Source organism: Macrobrachium nipponense, chromosome 37, assembly GCF_015104395.2.
Source record: "Macrobrachium nipponense isolate FS-2020 chromosome 37, ASM1510439v2, whole genome shotgun sequence".
Taxonomy (NCBI): domain Eukaryota; kingdom Metazoa; phylum Arthropoda; class Malacostraca; order Decapoda; family Palaemonidae; genus Macrobrachium; species Macrobrachium nipponense.
The window spans coordinates 35,848,044-35,871,060 of record NC_061097.1 but is presented as its reverse complement, the minus strand read 5'-3'; the positions used below and the strand labels follow the sequence as shown (position 1 = coordinate 35,871,060).

The 23,017-nt window shown below is 41.6% G+C and overlaps 1 protein-coding gene across 2 annotated transcripts in view; it reads right to left on the bottom strand.

The window, feature by feature from the left end:
* LOC135209131 (coiled-coil domain-containing protein 6-like) overlaps window positions 1–23,017 on the bottom strand; it is a 64,293-nt gene that overhangs the window by 8,280 nt on the left and 32,996 nt on the right. The window contains exons 6-7 of one of the 2 annotated variants that reach the window (XM_064241776.1): window positions 1,443–1,694; window positions 485–561 (exon numbers count right to left, since the gene is read on the bottom strand). In XM_064241776.1, the coding sequence (XP_064097846.1) occupies window positions 485–561; window positions 1,443–1,694 (329 nt within the window). Of the gene's footprint in view, window positions 1–394; window positions 562–1,442; window positions 1,695–23,017 lie in introns of both variants that reach the window. The other variant, XM_064241775.1, reaches the window with a different exon arrangement.

Below are 23,017 nucleotides of genomic sequence, written 5' to 3'. Positions count from 1 at the left end.
TATTTACCAAACTTATCTTATAATTCATCATTAAAAGCCTACTGTAACTAATGACAAAACAGGATGCGCACACTAAACTTCAAAATAAGATCAAGTTTTCTTATACATAATTACTATCGAGAGAAATGTAAACTCACAATTTGCCTATTAATCTAGCATAATAATGTAAAAATATATATATATAAAAAAAAAAAAAATTCTTCATATTGAGAATCTTTAAAAGTAACTGGTTGTTAAGAAATGTACCAGATATCAGACAAAGAGAACTGCAAATAACTGAACATTGGTCATCTAAAAATTCCTTTTAATGTTAAAGAAAAAACTAGATACGTAAATCTCTCCATTAAGAATGATCTGAGAGACAAATTTATCATGAAAAGCACTCAACACTTACTGCAGGTGAGATTACAGGTGGGGGAGGAGGTGAAGTTGAGGGTAGGTAAGAGGGCGGGGGGACAGTGGGTGGCGGATGGTGAAGGATCACCTGGCCACAGTGAGGACAACGTCCCATGGGGCTCGGTGGAGAGAAAAGATCGCGACCACTGCTGTAACCGGACAGACCTGGAAACAAAAGAATTCTGAGTTTATCATCACTTCCAGAATAGAATATACAAGTTAAGTCCAAAGACCAAGCGCTGGGACCTATGGTTGTGGTTTATGTAGACTACACAAAACATGCAATTTCTCAATTTGCCAGGGCAAAACTGATAAAATCAAAAGCTTAAGACAATAGATTTATCTTGCAAGATCAACTGATGTCAACTATGGTACTCATTTTCTTTGGTATTAAATTGCTCTTGCTTTTGTAGTTACTATATCACATCCCCTCCATTTGTGATATACATACATAATCATTTCATGCTGAAACAGCATTCCCAAGCTTTGTATACTATAAAGGAAGTCAAGATAAACAATAATTTCCCCCCCCCATGAGTTGCTGTTACGAATTGTATTTATATCACACATTTCTGTTTGCTAGCTATTCTGTCATTTTTTCTTTTCTTCAATGTATTGTTAAAAGTTGGCTCAAATGAAGAGTATGAATAGCAATAATATAGGGATAAATGTAGGCAAAGCCTAGCTGCCCCAGTTAGGCCTGTTTACCAAAGGATATAGGGTTCAAGAATATTTTTCTAATTTTTGGCAAATCATAGTTGTATATCCAAAAATGAAAATAGGTATAAATCAGACTGATTAACCATAAATATTTATCATAAGGATAAAGAGTGAAACAAATATGTTCCATTTTATACCTGCTAATAGGCAATTAGGCTTTTCTTGGCTATATACTTCTCAGTTATCTGCCAAACCTTACAGGAAAAGGTATCCAGATAACAAGGGCTTGACTACATAAGCAAATGCAACTTTTATATCAGATTAATAAGACAAAATAAGAGCTTTGTATTCATGAAAAAAAACCCTAAGAAGTACTTTTTTCTTACCAGGGGAAAGTGGTCTTGAAGTGCTAGGTGAAGGATTGTAAGGCACCGGACTTGACAAGGTTCGATGCCGCTGGGATGTCACCTCATTGTAATGGCGTTCTTCTTCCATTTCTAAGCTAGATTCGGATTCTGAGAGATGACGACATAGAGCTTCTCTTCTTTCTATTTCCATTTGAAGCTTCCGCTGGAGACGGAGATTTTCTTCACGAATAAGACGTTCTTCATTAGCATACTGCTGTGTTGCACGATTGTCTACAAAGATAACATTATTGAAATTCAGCTGTTAAAACATTTCTTCCTCAAATTTACATTACCTAAAGAATTTTATGCTGATTATAAACATTCTGTACCTGAAATAAAACAGGTGTGGGTGCAACCACAGAAAAATGTTTTTGACACAAAATGAACGTAACTAAAAAACTGGCATGCTTCAAAGCCACCATGTTTTAATCAAAATGCAAGAAGGGTAAAACTGCCAACTGGGCAAAAAAAGCAGCAACAAAATAAAATCCGCTCATACAAAACATTGGACTAATGCATAAGTATTAGTTGGTATAAAAAAAAAGCACTTAGACACGATGTTAATAATTACTATAAAGTTTTCTAATAAATCACAAAAATGTATTCACCCAACTTCCTTTACTCTTAATGTTATATACGTAATTAACTTTCAGGTCAACGAATCTCAACAAAATGATACACTACATATACGCCCATCCAAAAATTCTATCGAATAAAATGCCCGCAGAGAGGATTTATTTTCTTACAACTCTTGATCCAGAAAGATGGCAACATCCAAAAGATTTAAACACAACTACGACCATTTTATTTCCATTCCACGAGGATCAAGATGAGTCGAGGAATCAACAAGAAAACTCCTTTCAACTATCAATTTGGTTAAAAACAGACGGCTACGTCCAACCACTGGTTCCAGGGTAGATAGACCAATCGAACATACAAGCAAAAATGTGTATAAATAACAAACTAGAATTAAACACAAAATCACTTGTAGGAAGATAATAGTTATATGTGGTTAAAAAGAAGTCATTTACTTCTGCAAGTAATGTTGGCTATAGATATCTTAACTAGATCCTTATTTAGGTAAATTCTCAGCTTTCATAGGAATGGCCTTCCCAGCGATGTACACTGGAATAGAGAACCTTTTCTCAAACTACAAATGTGCGGAGTTATAAAATAAATTCTAAAAACAATCTTGTGTCATTTATGTTGATTTTTATTTTGCAAAGCCTGATTTTGCTGGTTACAGTCAAAACCAAGAATAATCAATGTTAAAAAATGAAATATTTAAAAAAAATTTAAAAAGTGCGTTCAACCAAATTCATTCACTACATAGTCTTAAAGCAGAATAGGGAACATCAAATTTAAAAGTAAAAGATTGTTTCCAGTTATGAAACAAAATCAGTTTATAGACATTCTTATGCATTTGCATAAGATGACACTTAAACAACAGTCAAATAATTATTTGGGAGGAGATAGTAGGTTCTCCAGCAATTCAACACACAGACAGATCTGTCTGACTGGTATTTCATATCCCAAAACAAATTAAGTCTTCAGTTGTTACCAAGGTGTCTTTATATAACCACCTATACATCTTTTAATGACAAAGAAATCGTACTCATAGAATGAAAGTGGGTGAAGAGACCTGGTTCTTAGAGCAAAACAAACAATCAAAGGAGCAGGGCTTTCAGGCCCTTGTTTTCTTAAATGGTTAAGCTAAAACGTGGCTCGGCTAATTAACCTATTTGCGCTCTCCTGAAAGAATAAGAAAGGCACACAATGTCTCTGACCCATTTTTTCTGCTGAGAACATCAATATGATTTAAAAAACACAGGAGAATGAAACCAGTGCCAAAGTGTAGTTAAGGTGGACTTCAAAGGGAGTCTACACAGTCTGTAAATCTCTACAAGAAGGTGCTGCTTATACTGCAACATAGCTAAAACATCTCAGCAGCATACACATAGACCCAAGCTGCTTTCTTTCTTTTAGAGTTCACCTGTTCTCTCTCCATCTGACTGTCCGGCTTCCTGTTTTGAAGCAGCTCTCAACCCTGGTTTTAAAAGTAATCACTTGGGCCAGTCCCTAAGTCTACATAAATCAACAGAATAAGTGATTCACTGGTCTGGATAAAGTACTTCATAAAACAAAAGATGCTTCCCTAACTGCTTGATAAGGTACTCCCATATGGAGGGAGAATTTCCCCTGAAAGTCTAGAATAAGGCCCTATTTAACCCTTAAAAGCCGAGCAGGTATTTCCAAAAGTAAGAGTTCATTTTTGGCTCCCTTTTTTGTCATTGCCTTAAGTTTAGTATGCAACCATCAGAAATGGAAAAAAATATCATTATCAAATATAAATATTAGAATATATGACAGCGCGAAAAAAAAATTTCAAATATAATTGTATACAAATCATGCTGTGAGCAAAACGGTTAAAGCTAATGATTTAATTATTTTTCGTTGTATTGTACATTAAATTGCAATGATTTTGGTATATAACAACTTGCAAAACGATCAAAGCAACAGAGAAAAAATAATATTACAATTTGATGCCTGAATTCGTAACGCGCGGACGTAAAAATAAAGTTTTCAAAAATTTACCATAAATCGAAATATTGTGCTAGAGATTTCCCGTTTGTTGCAAAATAAAGGTAATTGATTGAATATTACTAGACTATAAGTGTTGTAGCTTACAATTGCATTTTTCGACCATTTCGGTCGAGTTAAAGTTGACCGAAGGTTGAATTTTTTCTATTTATCGTTATTTATATGAAAATATTTCAAAACTGATAAAAGCTACAACCATGGGTTGTTTTTGTTGTATTCTGCATGAAATTGCACACATTTTCATATATAAAACTTTATGTAACGGCTAATATAAAATGGTGCAAACATAACGACAAGCTGACGAATAAATTTCTGATTTTTTCGGAAGAGTTACTGCACGGACATAAGGAAAAAGTTTTTTTCATAAATTCACCATAAATTGAAATATTGTGCTAGAGACTTCTAATTTGTTGCAAAAATAAAGGTAAATGATTGAATACTACTAGAATGTAATAGTAGTTTTAGCTTACAATTGCGCTTTTTGACCATTTCAGTAGAGTCAATGTTGACCGAAGGTTGAAATTTTGGCACTTTTCGTTTTTTATATAAAAATATTTCAAAACTGATAAAAGCTTCAACCATGGGTTGTTTTTTGTTATATTCTACATCAAATTGTACACATTTTCATATATAAAACTTTATGTAACTGCTAATATAAAATGGTGCAAACATTATGACAATCGGACTAAAAAATTTCAGATTTTTTCGGAAGTTACCGCGCGGACATAAGGAAAAAGTTTTTTTTCATAAATTCACCATAAATCGAAATATTGTGCTAGAGACTTCCAATTTGTTGAAAAATAAAGGTAAATGATTGAATATTACTAGAATGTAAGAGTTTTAGCTTACAATTGCGTTTTTCGACCATTTTGGTAGAGTCAAAGTTGACCGAGGGTTGATATTTTGGCACTTATCGTTATTTATATGGAAATATTTCAAAACTGATAAAAGCTACAACAATGGGTTGTTTTTAGTTGTATTCTAAATGAAATTGCGCACATTTTCATATATAAAACTTTACGTAACGGTTAATATAAAACGGTGCAAACATTACGACAATCGGACGAAAAAATTTTATTTTTTTCGGAAGAGTTACCGCGCGGATGTAGGAAAAAGTTTTTTTCTAAAATTCACCATAAATTGAAATATTGTGCTAGAGACTTTCAATTTGTTGCAAAATGAAGGTAAATGACTGAGTATTATTAGAATGTAAGAATTTCAGCTTACATTTGCGATTTTTGACCATTTCGGTCGAGTCAAAGTTGACCAAAGGTTGAAATTTTGGCACATCGTTATTTAAATGAAAATATTTCAAAACAGATAAAAGCTACAACCATGGGTTGTTTTTGGTTGTATTCTACGTGAATTGCGCACATTTCCATATATAAAACTTTATGTAACTGCTAATATAAAACGGTGCAAACATTACGACAATCGGACGAAAAAATGTCTGATTTTTTCGGAAGAGTTACAGCGTAGACGTAAGCAAAAAGTTTTTTTCAGAAATTCATCATAAATCGAAATATTGTGCTAGGGACTTCCAATATGTTGTAAAATGAAGGTAAATGATTGAATATTACTAGATTTTAAGAGTTTTAGCTTAAAATTGTGTTTTTCGACCATTTCAGTAGAGTCAAAGTTGACCGAAGGTTGATATTTTGGCACTTATCGTTATTTATATGAAAATATTTCAAAACTGATAAAAGCTACAACCATGGGTTGTTTTTTGTTGTATTCTACATGAAATTGCACACATTTTCATATATAAAACTCTATGTAACAGCTAATATAAAATGGTGCAAAAATTATGTCAAAGCGACAAAATAATATCCAAGATGTGTCACAGATGTTTTTTAGTGCGAGAAGAAAGAAATTCGTGCTTGCACGCCTTGGTAGCGATTGTAAACAAAATAACAGCTTGATCTGTGAACTCCCAGCATCCCTCAAGGTGCGTGATTAAAAATTTTTCGCCAAGTAGGCCTATAATTATTTTTCCGCGAATTTAAAAAAAAAAGTTTTTTTGCGTCGACGTTTCGTACGTCAATACGGCACCCAACAGACAATTTTCGTCTACGTTTAATACGTCCAATCGGCGTTTAAGGGTTAAGAGGAACTGACTAGGTAATCTACATCCTCATTTGCCAAAACTGAGAAGTCCAACTCACTACCACCTGCATGTCAATCAATACTCTCATAAAACTGACATGAAAAGTAAATTTCCCTCCTCTTTATGGATGTATTTATATCTGCCTTCAGGAAAGAGTTCTTCTGAGGGATGCCTAAAATACATTTCCATGCACTCTGAACACAGGATGTAATTTGTTTGTTTGAATGGTGTTTTTACGTTGCATGAAACCAGTGGTTATTCAGCAACAGGACCAACGGCTTTATGTGACTTCCGAACCACGTCGAGAGCGAACTTTTACCACCAGAAATACATATCTCTGACCCCTCAATGGAATGCCCGAGAATTGAGCTCGTGGCCACAGAGGTAGCTTTGGGCTGATGCATCTGTCACAACGTTGTAAAAATGAATTAATGCAATGTGACTTCCCTTTCGTAAATAAAATCTATAGGCTTCCTGACCTCATAGCTCCATGATCAAATCTTTCAATTATGTGACTTGAAGTACTGAATCACTTTTACATGCAATCTAAATGACAAGCGCTACATGTACAGAGAGTTGACTTCCCAGGCTTTGTCCAAAGTACCTGAGACCAGTAATTCTAGCAGAGTCATTGAAGTTTCTTGACATAAAGCTAATCGGATCTTCTGACCAATGGAAGTTTACCAAATACTCTTTTATCAGATAAACTAGTTACCAGTCTCGACAACTGGTGTTACACAAGGAACTGAGAAAGTGGGAAGCCAAACTCCACAGGACACAAACTTCATTCATTCAGAGCCCAAATTAACTAAGTAATCTGGATAATTTCCTCCTTTATGCGCAGTTAAGAACAGGATCTCTCAACCCGCTTGACAACCTAAGCAATTTTTGCACAGGTTTATTCTAAAATGAACACTGTGGATAAAACTTGACATGGGAGACAAATTTCCTGCTACTAACAAACAAAATATAAAAATCAGTATATAATAATACATATTATATAATATATACAGAAAGATCACAATGCTCACATTGTCAGTGTTATGGTCTTTCACGCAAAACATAATTAACAATTATCAAAACAACAATAAAATGATATTGTTAAGATACAATAAAGTTTTATACATACTTACCTGGCAGATATATACTTAGCTATAGACTCCGTCGTCCCGACAGAATTCAAAACTCGCGGCACACGCTACCGGTAGGTCAGGTGATCTACCATTCCCGCCGCTGGGTGGCGGAATCCCAACCATTCCCGTTTTCTGAGCCAGATTTTCTCTTACACCTGTCTCCTGAGGGGAGGCTGGGTGGGCCCTTAATCGTATATATCTGCCAGGTAAGTATGTATAAAACTTTATTGTATCTTAACAATATCATTTTTATACATGCGACTTACCAGGCAGATATATACTTAGCTGATTGACACCCTTGGTGGAGGGCGAGAGACAGCTATATATATAAACAAAATTCTAATAACGGGAAACAACAATTGTTGTAGGATATCAATCCTTGGTCTTACCTGTTTGGGCTGAAGACTTCATGATTACTGTCATTTAGTCTGCCTGCCTCAAGAGCTTCAGTGAGGTAAACCACCTATGACCGAACAGCCCTTCTGGATCATGTCAATGGGGGCTAGCCCGCTTACGCGACAGAACCTGCATGGATCGTACCAATGGGGCTTACCCGCTTACATGGCAGAGCCTGACCTGTATCTTATCAATGGGGGCTAGCCCTCTTACATGACAGAGCTTTAGGCTTTACATAATGCACAACGAGGAGACCAAAAGTTAATCCCGACCACCTGACCTCTCTAACCATGTTAAATCTAAGAACTGAAAAGGGTTCTTCCTATACCCTCTTTCAGTCAACCATAAAAACCAAACACCATAATGTTAAAATTACTTAACCTAACTAATTAGGATTAACCTCAGCTCCTCCTCCCAGCACTAAATCCGCGGACACATATGCTCCCAGTGAAAAGCACTTCTCATAAGTAACTCTCACATCCTTTAGATAGTGAGAGGCGAACACTGAGTTACACTTCCAATACGTGGATTCAATTAGATTCTGAAGGGACCACGTTTTATGAAAAGCCATTGAGGTTGCTATGGCCCTCACTTCGTGTGCTTTTACCCTGAGGAGTTTAAATTGTTCTTCACCACATTTAAGAATGCTTCTTAATAAGTCTTTAATGAAAAACGTAAGGGCGTTTTTTGATATTGGTCTTGTAGGATCCTTGACCGAACACCAAAGACTTTCCTGCGTACCTCCCAAAAGAGACTTTCTTTGTAGATAAAATTTTAGCGCTCTTACTGGACAAAGGGTCTTTTCCTTTTCTTCCCCCGTAAGAGAAGAGAGTGCCTTCACTTCGAAGCTTCTAGGCCACGGTTTTGATGGGTTTTCGTTCTTGGCTAAGAAAGAGAGGCTTAAAAGAGCAAATTGCAGCCTCCTTCTTAAACCCCACTCTGTCCTCTAACGCTTGAAGTTCACTCACCCTTTTTGCCGTGGCTAAGGCGAATAGGAATAAAGATTTCCTCGTCAAATCCCTAAAAGAAGAATTATTGGAAGGTACGAATCTTTCAGACATCAAATACTGCAGCACTATATCCAAGTTCCAACTGGGATTTTTATTATTCTGACTTTTTGAGGTCTCAAAAGACCTAATAAGGTCATGTAGATCCTTATTATCCGACACCTCCAGACCCCTATGCCTAAACACCGAGGCCAGCATACTTCTATACCCCTTGATCGTAGATACCGCTAGGCCACACTTTCTTCTAAGGTAAAGAAGAAAATTTGCAATGTCGGTTATAGAGGTACTGGAAGAGGATAGCTCATGCGTCCTGCACCATCTTCTAAACACTTCCCACTTCGACTGGTACACCCGTAATGTGGATGGTCTCCTGGCTCTTGCGATTGCTTTTGAAGCTTCGCGAGAAAACCCCCTCGCTCTAACGAGTCCTTCGATAGTCTGAAGGCAGTCAGACTTAGAGCGGGGAGGTTTTTGTGATACCTGTCGAAGTGGGGTTGTTTGAGAAGATCGCTCCTTAGAGGGAGCGATCTGGGAAGATCCACTATCCACTCCCCAGCAACTCTGTCACCCAATCTTGGGCTGGCCAAAAGGGAGCGATCAAAGTTAATTTCGTTCCCTCTGAGGAGGCAAACTTTCTTATTACTTCCCCTACCAGTTTGAAGGGGGAAAAGCGTACCCGTCTATTCCTTCCAGTCCATGAGGAGCCCGTCTATCGCTATTGCTCTTGGATCCGCGATGGGGGAGCAATAATTCTCCAACCTCTTGTTCCAGTTGGTTGCGAACAAGTCTACGTTCGGCCTTCCCCATAACCCCCATAACTGATCGCACACTTGAGGGTGGAGAGTCCATTCGGTGGGGAGTACTTGGTCTCTTCTGCTTAGCAGATCCGCTCGAACATTTCTCTCTCCCTGAATAAATCTCGTTAGAAGAGAGATCTGTTTCTCTTGCGCCCAAAGCAACAACTCCCTCGCTGTCTCGTAAAGGGAGAATGAATGAGTTCCCCCTTGCTTCCTGATATATGCTAGGGCTGTCGTGTTGTCTGAATTGACCTGAATGATCGATCCTAATATCTGTTCTTGAAAGTGGCAAGAGAGCTAGGTGAATGGCTTTCAGTTCCTTTTTGTTTATGTGCCAGGACACCTGAGCTCCTTCCCAGGTTCCCAGACACTCTTGCGAATCCAACGTTGCTCCCCACCCTACGTCCGATGCGTCTGCAAACAACGCTCGGAGAGGGCTCTTTATGTGCAAGGATATTCCTTGACCGAGTTTCTTCGGGTCTAACCACCACCGAAGATCTTGTTTGACCTTGTCCGTTATCCTGAATGACTCTTCGAGGTCCTGGAACTTTGATCCCAGTTCTCCTTCAGATAATACTGAAGGGGTCTTAGGTGCAGTCTCCCTAGGGAAACGAACTGCTCCAACGAGGAAATGGTTCCCAGCAAACTCATCCACTCCCTTGCGGAACAATGTTCTTTCCCTAGAAATCCCGACACCTTTGTAAGGCAGCGTTCTATTCTCTCTGTTGACGGAGACGCTAGAAAACCCCGAGAATCCATCCGAATCCCCAGATAAACTATGTTCTGCTGGGGATCCAGCTGTGACTTCTCGAGGTTGACTAGGAGTCCCAATGACTGCGTCATCTTTAATGTTATCGAAAGGTCCTCCAGACACTGTTGCTTCGACTTTGCTCGTATTAGCCAGTCGTCCAAATACATCGAGATTCTGATCCCCTCTAAATGTAACCAATGAGCCACATTCCTTAGGATACCCGTGAAGACTTGCGGGGCCGTCGAAAGTCCGAAGCAAAGCGCTCGAAATTGAAACACTCTTCCCTGTGACATGAATCTTAGGTATTTCCTTGATGCCGGATGAATTGGCACATGGAAATATGCATCTTGAAGGTCCAGGGATACCATCCAGTCCCCTGGACGAAGAGCAGAAAGTACAGAGGAAGAGGTCTCCATCGAGAACTTCTTCTTGATCACAAAGACGTTCAACGCACTTACGTCCAGAACCGGCCTCCACCCGCCCGAGGCTTTGGTACCAGGAATAGACGGTTGTAGAAACCTGGTGAATGGAGATCTTGAACCGGTTCTATTGCCCTTTTCTGCAACATAAGTTCTACTGCTTGCAGGAGAGCTGACTCTTGACAGGATCTTTGTATCTCGCTGTTAACTCCCTTGGAGTTCTTGTTAAGGGAGGATATTCCCTGAAGGGGATGAGGTATCCTCTCTCGAGGATCGAGAGGGTCCAGCTGTCCGCCCCTCTCTTCGCCCAGACTCTGGCAAATTTCGACAGTCTGGCGCCTACCGCTATCTGGAGGACTTCTACTTCATTTTGCCTTCCCTGCAGGTCTCCTGGAAGGTCTTCCTCTGGTATCCGGTCTTCTACCTCTAAAAGGGGTTCTTGAGGAGGAAGAGGCTCCTCGAAAGGGCTGCTGAAGAGGTGTTTTATCCTTCTTTTGAAAAGGAACCGCAGGCTTGAACCTCTTTGCTGACTGTGTCAGTAAATCCTGTGTGGCTTTCCAGCTAATGATTTTGCTACATCCCTCACCGTGTCCTGTGGGAAAAGGTGGTTCGAAAGCGGCGAATATAGCAAGGCCGACCTCTGTAGAGGAGATACTGACTTGGACAGAAAGACCCATACACTGCTCTCTTTTTCAAAACTCCCGATCCAAAAAGAGCAGCCACTTCCACCGAACCGTCCATCACCGCTCTGTCCAGACACGATAACACACTCGATAATTCTTCCATCGTGACAAATTCGGGATCTTGGGCTCTCTTCGCAAGGGCTCCCAAAGCCCAGTCCATAAAATTAAATACTTCGAGCGTCCTAAAGAGTCCCTTTAGTAGATGGTCCAGTTCACACATCCCCCAAGTAGCTTTTGCTGATAGTAGAGCGCGCCTCCTTGAAGAATCTACTAAGGAAGCGTAGATCTGCGTTCTGCCGCATGAATGGACTAGTCCTAAGCCCATAGGTTCCTGGGTATCGTACCATCTTCCAGGTTTACCCGTCAACTTTGAAGGAGGGCATGAAAAAACAGTCTTGCCCGCCTCTCTTTTATTCTTAAGCCATTCTCCAAATCCTTTGAACGCTTTTTTCATACTAAGGGCTGGACGCATTTTTACAAATGAGGATGCCTTTGGAGACTTCGTGCTCGATAGCAAAGATCCTGGAGAGGGCGGATCCGCTGGTTGAAGCTTATCTCCGAACTCCTGCAACAACAACAAGGACAATCTCTTATAATCAGAGACTACTACATCCACAGGTAATTCTTCATCCGAGACTTCTTCTAATTCTCCGGCTGCCGGGGATCCTTTCGGAGAAGAGCGGTTCTTAGTTGTCGAGGGACTTCTGTCAAACGAAGAAGAACATCGTCCGAGTGACAAATCCTTGCTACTACAAGGCGCAATCGAGTTCTTAAACGCACGAGATCTTCTCTCAGGCACCTGTTTCCTACCAGGTGAAGGGCTTCTACTCTCCGAAGAACTCATAAAGTGCGAAGGGGTCTTACTCTGACCTAAGCTCGTACAAGGCGCCTGGCGCCTACTCGACTCCTGACGCCTGCTCGACTCCTGGCGTCTGTTAGACTCCTGGCGCCTACCCGACTCCTGACGCCTGCTCGACTCCTGAAGCCTGCTTGATTCCTGGCGCCTGCTTGACTCCTGGCGCTTGTCGTGACTCCTTGTAGGCTCTTGACGCCTCTCACCAGACTCCTGGCGTCTGTAAGGCTCTATACGCCTGTAATATTCTTGGCGCCTACTAGGCTCTGTCAACTCTATGTTTCTCACAAGCTCCTGCTTCTTAGGCTCTTGACGCCTATCCTGATCCTCAGAAGAGAAGTCCGACTCCTGACTTCTCCTAAGAGACGTAGCTGACCGCTTGCTCTGCGAGCGGCTACCGCTGGGAACTTCTTCCTATAGATAGGAGAGGATCGTTTAAAGGGAGAACGAGGAGTCTCCGGAGACGAGCGCCTGCTAGTGTGAGAAACTTCTCTCCTACCAGGAGAAGACAATTTTGATCTCTTCACTGGAAGGGAGGAGTCTTTCCTTCGAGACGAATCCTTATGTAGAGCGCCTACCAAAGGAGGATATTTGCTCCTGTAGATTAAGCAGGAAAAGCTTTGTCGGATCTTGAGGCGCTGGAGACGGTCTTCTCGCCCTCTTACTAGTCGAAGGAAAATCCTCTGGAAATCGCTCTGGGCTTGAATCAAAAGCGTCTCCTTTCGGCGCTACCCACGATCTCTTCAGAGGACGAGACTTCGAAGCAGAGCTCCATCCACGCCTGGACGAGGAGGAGTCCGACGCAGAAAAACACTCTTCCAGGATGCCTTTTCTACGGCTATCCAAGGCAGCCTGGGTCGTTACTTCAGGGTCTGCCGAAGGGACGCCTGATCGTTGGGGATGCTCCACATCCTCCCTGCGGCTTTTGACATTCCTCCTCCCCTGGTCCTGGGAGTTTGGAAGCGGTCTAGGCCTAGGAGCAATGCGGAGCCGATCAGACGCCCCCTCACGGCACGGGGGTCACTGTATTCACTGACACTCTTACCTTGTGTTTCCATGGCTTTAAGCTGCTCCTGAAGCTCCTGATCGAGGATCTCATTTTTTCCATTTCTGAAAATGAACCCTTAGATTCAACACAGGGAGAAGGGGCTGAGGTTATGGGAGAAACATCATCTAGTTTGTTAATTTCTGATTCAGGCTCAAAAGAACAAGATCTACTCGAGCTTCTAGCTGACGCTTTCCTAGCTCTATCCTTCTCTCTTTTCTTAATATAAGAAGCTAAATCCTTCCATCCTTGCTCCGAAAGCCCTTCACATTCAGTACAAGTTCTATCAACCGCACATTCAGAACCTCTACATTTACTACAAAGCGTATGAGGATCTACCTCTGCTTTAAACAACCTAGTTCTGCATTCTTCCCTTGCACAAACCCTAAACTTAGGAGTTACTTTAACTTCAGCCATCTTAATAGAAAAAACCAAATCCAAATCCTAATCCAGTCCAAAATAAGCGTATGCCAATCCCGAGAATAAACAAGAGTACTTCACCAAATGAGTCCAACCAATTCTCGGCAAATGAGCAGAATTCCAATCAGGAGAGACCAAACAACAGTTGTTGCCGGCCCAGCGACAGAGAAAATCTGGCTCAGAAAACGGGAATGGTTGGGATTCCGCCACCCAGCGGCGGGAATGGTAGATCACCTGACCTACCGGTAGCGTGTGCCGCGAGTTTTGAATTCTGTCGGGACGACGGAGTCTATAGCTAAGTATATATCTGCCTGGTAAGTCGCATGTATAAAACAGAAAATAATTAGGAATTGCCTAACAACTGTTGTATACATGGAAATAATTTTGGAGAATCATTCTAAAATATATATTATACTGTAGAATTACACATCCACAAGAACCACCACATACAAACATTCACTCCTACAACAACAAAACAAAACTGAAGATTGAAAGAGAATGTAACCTGAGCTGGTTGCTGGTCAAGCCACTGACAATGATTTCACCAGGAGACCAACCACAACAGCAAGACAGGACGGTCAGCAAACAAGGGTGAAAATCTTAGGCAAGAAAGCCTTACTCTCAGGCCTACACTATCACTCATCATCATTTCACAATACAGAAATCATTTCTATCAAAACCAGTAAAATAAGCTTTCATATTTTCACAACCTAGATGAATGGAAAAACAAATCCACATTTATATATGGGTACATATACTTAAAAAGAAATCTCTGCAGAGAACTTTCTTTATAAAAATATGTACCTATACATAACTGTGGATTTGTTTTACCATTTCAAGTTACCATAAGTATTACCAAAAGGAATTTCAATCTAGTGCATACCCCAATAGAACTTTGACAAAAAACCAATGCAGACTATGCACAAATGCTTTATAAATGCTGTATTTACGTCAGGAAGTGCTTCCAAAACAATATAGTGTACCATAAAAACGTAAACCTTGCAGCCTAACACTAAAACTCTTAGCAGCTCTTGACCACATGGTGGTAAATAAAGGCATTAAAAAATTAAGAGGTTCCTGCATCATGCTTTAAGGAAACTACAGAAAGCAATGTCTGTCAGATGGCAATACTTAAGTCATTCATTGAACTTTCATAAAAAAATGATCAAATGATGTAGGAAAAGATCATTTTTATATAAAGTCTGCTACTATTCTAATCCGATTAAAAAATATGTGCACCCAAAAAATAAAAATCATGAGGTCACATTGCCTCACTGTTTGATCAACATGCCAGAGTATAGATGGTCCTTTTCCCCTTTTCAGGCATCAAGGAAAGAAAATAAACATCTTTTGGTCATCTGAGGTCACCAATAAGTGAACGATTTGTAAAGAATGAAAAAAAAATATATATTGGACTGACAATTCCAACAAAATGGCTGCCAATCTTCTCTATAAGAAACCCTGTCCTGGCCCTAAGTTTCTGTTCCGAATGAAGAGCAAACTGGACCCCACCAATATCTTGCTCTTTAGGGATTAGTGAACTGTATGACAGTCTCTTCTTGCAACTGAAGCATTCACAGAGAACCAGCCAGAGGTTTTCCATTCTTCTTCTAGGTTCTGCAGTTGTAAAAAAACCTCAAAACTTTTACAAAAGGTAAGATTTACAAAAGGTAAGATTTTCCCCTCTAAAGGTACCTCTTTCACATCCATAACACTCTTCCTGTCTTTGTCTCTCATGCAGAGTAGACAAAAGCTGCTAACCTGAGCAATTTAATACCAGCACTGTGACTTTTCACTTGTTTTTTTTCCAAATTACTCTTTAAATACAGCATAACTAAAGTCAAAATTAAGTACAATTCTTTTGTTTCTATCAATAACTGTAATTAGGTTTTTCGAAAAACTAAAATAATAAAACGTGAAGTTCTTTAATATACAGTGGTTCTGGAGCACGAGATATACAGTGGTTCTGGAGCACGAGATATACAGAGGTTCTGGAGCACGAGATAAATACTAAGTCAACTTGTATCATCATCACTATTAATAATACAAGTGAAACATTACCCATTTGCTAAATCCTACTACATAAAAGCAATCCCCATGAGGAAACAAAGCACCTTGCCTTCTTAGTTATAAAAAACACCTGAACCTAAGTGATAGAAAACTTAACTTTCATTTCCACTAATGACAGTGCTTGTGAAATTTAGGTCTCAAATAATCTTAAAAAGTAGCTGTAAGTTGGTACTTGGCTTGCACTGGACTGTTCATGAACCATTCATACTTGCCGGAGATGACCTTAAGAGTCTTTTACAGATTTTGCACATCAAGTCCTAAGCAGTTAGTCACTAACAAAATTCAGCTTACACCAACTATAGCCATTCACAGGAAAAGCCTTTATTCCAAACTCAAAAAGAAAAATGAAATAATGTTTATCTCTCAACAAAGTCTTTTCTCTACTTAGACGATAGGGACGGGATAGTCATACAAGGTTCGCCTTAGGTCTACATCTCACAACCCCTTCGATATCTCTCATTTCCAAGTGACTATGATCAAGATACTGCAAGAAATTCTAACAAAAATTTCATGAGTTTTCAATGACCATCACTGTTTCCACAATCTGACCCAACTAATTGTCAATATGCTTCTTTGGGACATTTAATACAGGGATACTTACTCAAATAAATGCCCGAAAGTCTCCAGGGTAGACACTTTTTACTTTTCAAAATCTACAAAATGAAATTTTCATTATTAAAATGAAGTTTTATTGTCTACTTACCGAACAATTATAGAGCCGTGATTTCCACGAGCGGCAGGATACTAAATTCAAATTTAGCGCGTCGGCGTCGCCAACACTGGTGGTGATGACGTCATCTCCCTCCACTCGCGGGAGAACCAGGTACAACTGCCCAGGTGAATCCAATTCTTTCTGCCCGTCCGTCCACCTAAGGGGAGGAGGGTGGGTATAATCATAATTGTTCGGTAAGTATACAATAAAACTTCATTTTAATAATGAAAATTTCATTTTTATTGTAGTGTCTTACCGAACAATTATAGAGCTGATTACACATTTATGGGAAGGTGGGATTCAGTGGACCACTAGTATTTTTAAATGGTTACATTTATTGCAATACCAGTAAACACTCAAGGTGTCTGTTGTACCTTACCTTGTAAGAGAGCTACAGCAGACTGTTACTGCCTCTGGTCGGTGCTCTTCTTACTATTGTAGAGGAATTGGAATTTGACCAAAGTTAGCCTCTACAGGAGTGGAATCCTTCCGTAGTTCAAGCGAGTCAAGGCTGACTGACGGAGGATAGTAACAACAAAGATTGCCCTTGCCCTGGGCTAAGACCAGAAATTCAATCATACAAAACATTTGTCACCAACACCAGATTTAAAAACATATATACCCAACCATTGTAAAATCTGACCTAACAGACTGGTGAGTATCCCAGGTACTCAGTACCCCCAGCTTCCTTGAACTCGACAACCTATTCAAGGTGAAAAGTTAGCATAGAGGTGACGACACCCCTGTGCCGTTTCTCCCAACACCATGCCAGAAACCGCCACCGGACCTAACGTTTTACAATTCTCGAAAACCGTTTCTATCTCTTTGAGATAATGACTCGCAAAAACCGAATTCGATCTCCAGAACGTGCTCTGAAGAATCGAAGCTAAAGATAAATTCTTTCTGAATGCTAAAGAAGTTGCCACTGCTCTAACCTCGTGAGCTTTAACTCTCAGAACGGAAAGATTGTCGTTCTCGGACTGCGAGTGAGCTTCCCTGATAAGCTCTCTAATAAAGAACGATATAGCATTCTTAGAAAGAGGACGAGAGGGATTTTGAACCGAGGTCCAGAGCTTAGAAGATTGTCCTCTGATACCCTTAGTGGCAAACAGATACTGCTTAATAGCCCTGACTGGACATAAGAGCCTTTCTTCCTCCTCATGTCCAACCAAATCAGATAAGTTCCTTACCACAAAACTCCTCGGCCAAGGATTAGAAGGATTCTCATTTTTGGCTAGAAAGGTCAAAGATACCGAAAATACAGCATTGCCTTGAGAGAAACCGACTCTTTTGTCTATAGCGTGCAATTCGCTGACACGCTTAGCAGAAGCTAGTGCAATAAGAAAGAGTGCCTTCTTAGTCAAGTTCCTGAGTGAAGCCGACTTCAAAGGCTCAAACGGTGGCCCCATGAGGAACTTAAGCACCACATCTAAGTTCCAAGCCACTGTATCTTGCGGGAGCTTAGTGGTTTCGAAAGACCTAATGAGGTCCGACAGATCTGAATTGGAGGAAATATCCAAACCTCGACATGTCGAAAAACCGAAGAGAGCATGGCTCTATATCCTCTGATCGTCGAAGGAGCCAGTTTCTTAGAGTTCCTAAGAAATAGAAGAAAATCTGCTATTTCTGTTTAAAGAGGTTCGCAGAAGTAGAGACTTTAGCACTTCTACACCACTCTCTGAAGATTCTCCACTTCCCTTGATAGAGTTTGTTAGAAGACTCTCTCCTACAACGAGCGATAGCTTCTGCAGCTCTTCTTGAAAATCCTTTCGCTCTGACAAGATTCCGGACAGTCTGAACCCTGTCAGAGCTAGAGCGGACAAGTTTTGGTGGAACCTCTTGAAGTGAGGTTGTTTGAGAAGCCACTTCTCTGGAGGAAGAAGTCTGGGGAAGTCTACTAACAACTGGAGAAGGTCCGGGAACCACTCTTTCCTGGGCCAAAAGGGAGCGATTAACGTTAGCGTTACATTGCTGTGCGACATGAACTTGTTCAGCACCTCTCTTATTAGACCGAACGGAGGGAATGCATAAGCTTCCAGACCCGACCAATCCAACAGCATTGCGTCCACCGACCAAGCTAGAGGATCTGGGACTGGAGAACAAAAGAGAGGAAGACGGTTGTTCCTCGATGTCGCGAACAGGTCTATTGACGGTCGTCCCCAAAGGCGCCAAAGTTTCTGACAAATCTTGTTGTCCAAAGTCCACTCCAGAGGTAACACTTGCTGTTGACGACTTAACTCGTCCGCCAGGACGTTCATCTTTCCCGGAACAAATCTCGGGACTAGCTGAACCTTCGCTTCGTTTGACACAGGAGGAGATCCTTGGCTACTTCGTACAGAGAGAAAGACTGAGTCCCCCCCTGTTTCCGCACGTACGAGAGAGCCGTGGAGTTGTCGGAATGCACTGCCACTACTCGGCCTTCTACTAAGCTCCGAAACTGTCTGAGCCCTAAGAAATTGCTAACAGTTTCCTTTACATTTATGTGGAACTTCTTCTCCTTCTCCGACCAAGCTCCTGAAGTCCGTTGATTTCCCAGTAGGGCTCCCCAACCTGTGTCCGATGCGTCGGAAAAGAACTGTAGGTTCGGGAGGATGGGTCGTAAATCTAACCTTCTTCCAACCTTGCTCGAGAGAGCCACCACCTTAGGTCCTCTTTTATTTGATCTGTGACAGGCAAAGGTAATCGAGTTCTGGTTGTTGTCTTCCTGCACCAAGAGGCTCTCAGGAAAAACTGCAGAGGTCTCATGTGCAGTCTTCCCAACGTCACAAATTTCTCCACTGACGTCAATTTGCCCAGGAGCCTCATCCACTGATTGGCAGAACTTACCTTTTTGTCCAAGAACTCCTGAACTGTCTCCAGCAGCCTTGAACCCTCTCGGGGACAGAAAAGCCCGAAAAAAACTTGAGCATTCAGCATCATCACCCCAAATAAAGGATGCTCTGAGATGGAACCAACTGGGACTTCTGTTTGTTGACCAGAATTCCTAACTTTCTGGCAAGATCCAGAGTTGTTCCAAGGTCCTTCATGCACCGACTCTCTGATTCCGACCGGAGAAGCCAATCGTCCAGATAGAGGGAGATTCTTACTCCTAATATGTGTAGCCAGCTTCCTATCGGGGATAGAACCCTGGTGAAAACTTGAGGAGCGGTCGCTAGTCCGAAGCAAAGCGCCCGAAACTGAAACACCTTTGCCTTCGAACATGAACCTCAGGTACTTCCGAGATTCGCGATGTATCAGAATGTGAAAATAAGCGTCTTGCATGTTCCAGAGAGACCATCCAATCCCCCTGTCTGATGGACTCCAGAACGACCGAGTGGTCTCCATATGAAATTTTGTTTTCTGGACATGCAAGTTCAGGGCGCTCACATCCAAAACCGGCCTCCAGCCCCCTGATGACTTGGGAACTACAAAAAGGCGATTGTAAAAGCCTGGAGGAAAATCCCCTTCTATCTGTTCTATCGCTTCTTTGAGAACAAGCGCTTCCACTTCTGCGGCTAGCGCCAGAAATTTGTCTGAGCCCGGAGAGTATGCCTGGAATGGAATTGGCACAGGTGAGAGCGAGGGAGGTGAAACGAGAGGAATACGATAGCCGAACTTGAGTACTTGCACTACCCAGGCTTCTGCTCCTCTGTTTTCCCATTCCTCCCAAAACAGAGCCAGCCTGGCTCCCACTGGTTGCATGAAGAACCGAGCTTTCATTTGGAAGGTTTGTTAACCTTGGCGAGGCCTTAGACTGAGGTCGCAAATTCGATTTGGCGGCCGAAAGAAGCGCTTGGGTTTTTCTCCCTCGAAAAGGCGCTTGGGCCAGAGGAGAAACCGAAGGAACAGTCTCCACAGGAGCTTTAGGTCTCTTAGTAGACTGTGCCAGTAAATCCGAAGTAGATTTCTTATCTAGCGCAGACGAAATTGACAACACTACATCGTCTGGAAAGAGGTTATCTTTCACAAAAGGAGCAAACAAGAGAGCAGACTTCTGTTGGGACGTAACCCTTTTAGAAGCAAAGGAGCACCAAAGTTGCCTTTTCTTAAGGGTACCAAAGGCGATGAGCGAAGCTAACTCATCACATCCATCCCTAATGGATTTGTCCGCACAGGACAGAACACCAATCCAATCCTCCGCTAACTCTGGGAAAGAGAAGGACAGTCTTCGATCTTGGCCGCTAAAGCGCCAATAGTCCAATCAAGGAAGCTAAAGACTTCCAAAAGTTTAAATTGATTCTTTACAACGTGGTCCAACTCAGGCGCTGTAAAGAAAACTTTCGCTGCGGCGAAAGCAGATCTTTCTAGAGGAGTCGATTAAACTGGAGAAGTCTCCCTGGGAGGAGGCAGAAACTCCCAGAGAACGAGCTTCCCCAGTTACATAAAACCTATACCTCTTACGAAGCAACTTAGAGGGAGGGTAAGCAAAAAGAGCCTTCCCTAAGTCTCTTTTCATAGACATCCATTTCTCCGTCTCTTTCAACGAATGTCTAACCGCTTTAGATAGAACAAGTTTTGGGAGGAGAGGGTCTGAGTTTTCCTCCTCATCAAAAAAGTCGAAGTTGGGGAGCGCGGAGCCGCTTTCTCAAAATAATCTGGATAAGATACCAGAAGAAATCTAAGGAGACGTGAATAACACGAGAGGTGATGTGAATCCTCCTCCTCTACTTCTTCTTCATTCTCCTATACCGCCGAAGAAGTAGACGGAACTACAACCGGATCTGAAGGTTTCGAACAACCCTTGGACTCATTCATCCAGTTGGTTAACATCTCTAACTGCTTGCGCAAAGGCGCCAGAGACGAATCAAAAACAGTTAACGTAGGCTTGGAAGAGCCTAAATGTTCAGCAGGAGGCGGAAAAACTACTTGCGCCTCGCTCGGAGCCGCCGAAATTCGAGGCGAAACAGGCGCATCAGGCGTAACAGACGAAAAAGCGCCTAAAGAAACACCCTTAGAACTGCTAGCTACAGCGCTAAAACCACAATCTCTACTAGTAGATGGAGCCGAAAAAGGCACAGATTGAGGCGACGAACGAGCCGCTAACGGCCGAGGCGCAACCCTACTCTCAGGCTCCTTATACCGCTTGACTGGAGGAGGCGAAGAATCGGCGCCTGAACGCCTCTTTAAGGGACGCGAAACGGGCGAATCTCGCCAAGAGCGCCGTGCGACCGGAGACGAATCGCTTGAATCATTTGAAAGGCGTCTGACCGCAACACCTTTCCAACGCTTAACCGAGCCCTGTTGAGGCGCAACAGGCTCAACAAGAGAGGCGCCTGTCTGTGGGCAAATCCCGATCGACTCCCTTGGACTTCCGGTATGTCTTCTCCCCGGTGCGGGGGAGCTGGACAGTGACCTTTGTCTAGGAGACGTGTCAGGACAGACAGACGCACCCTCAACTACACTCTTACCTGAGGCCGCTTTCTCCAAAAACGTCTTAACTGAATTACCAAGTTGCAAAACCGTATTCGCTAGTACCGAAAATTTCTGATCTAACCTCGATTCCAGACTGGCAATGGTGTCGGAAGAAACTACACGGGAAGCCGGAGAAGTGGGATTAGTAGGAGGAATAGGAGGTGTAGTTAAAGGAGACATAACAATTTGAGGAGAAACAGAAGGAACAGATGCATCGCAAGACGAAGCAGAGCTAAGTCTACTTTCCCTAAGCGCTGCTTTTCTAATTCTGTCTTTAGCTAATTTCTCCGAGTATGAACTAAAAAACTTCCATTGAGAATCAGTCCAATCACTACACTCGTTACATGTTCGATCTGCTGAACAAACCTGTCCCCTACACTTAACACATTTAGTGTGAGAATCATACTCTAGCTTGGATAATCTAGTTTTACATCCTGAGATGCAAAACCTAACTCCCGACGGACTAGAATCCGACATGGCAACGCCTAAATAAAAAGCAAAATAACAACAACGCCAAAAAAGAGTACTTCACCAATTCCGAAGATCAAATCCACAAGAAAAAAGCGAAGCAAAGTCATCCAACCGCACCGACCACCGATGTTCACCGGACGCCGGCAGGAAAAGAATTGAATTCACCTGGGCAGTTGTACCTGGTTCTCCCGCGAGTGGAGGGAGATGACGTCATCACCACCAGTGTTGGCGACGCCGACGCGCTAAATTTGAATTTAGTATCCTGCCGCTCGTGGAAATCACGGCTCTATAATTGTTCGGTAAGACACTACAATAAAAACAGGGTTTATGAGTTTTACTTAGCCTGAACAAGGACTGGCAAAATTTTAAGGGTAGGGAAAAATTTTTTTTATGGCAAATATAGCCACTTAACCCTTAAACGCCGAAGCAGTATTTAAAAAATTGTCTCCTGTATGCCGGCAGGGTTCGGGAGTGAGCGCCAGAGCGGAAATTTTTTTTTTTTTTCAAAAAATCACAGCTCGCTTGGTTTTCAAGATTAAGAGCTCATTTTTGGCTCCTTTTTTTGTCATTGGCTGAAGTTTAGTATGCAACCATCAGAAATGAAAAGAAATATAATTACATATATAAATATTGGGATATATGACAGCGCAAAAAAAAATTTCATACATAATTGTATACAAAACGTGCTGTGCGCAAAA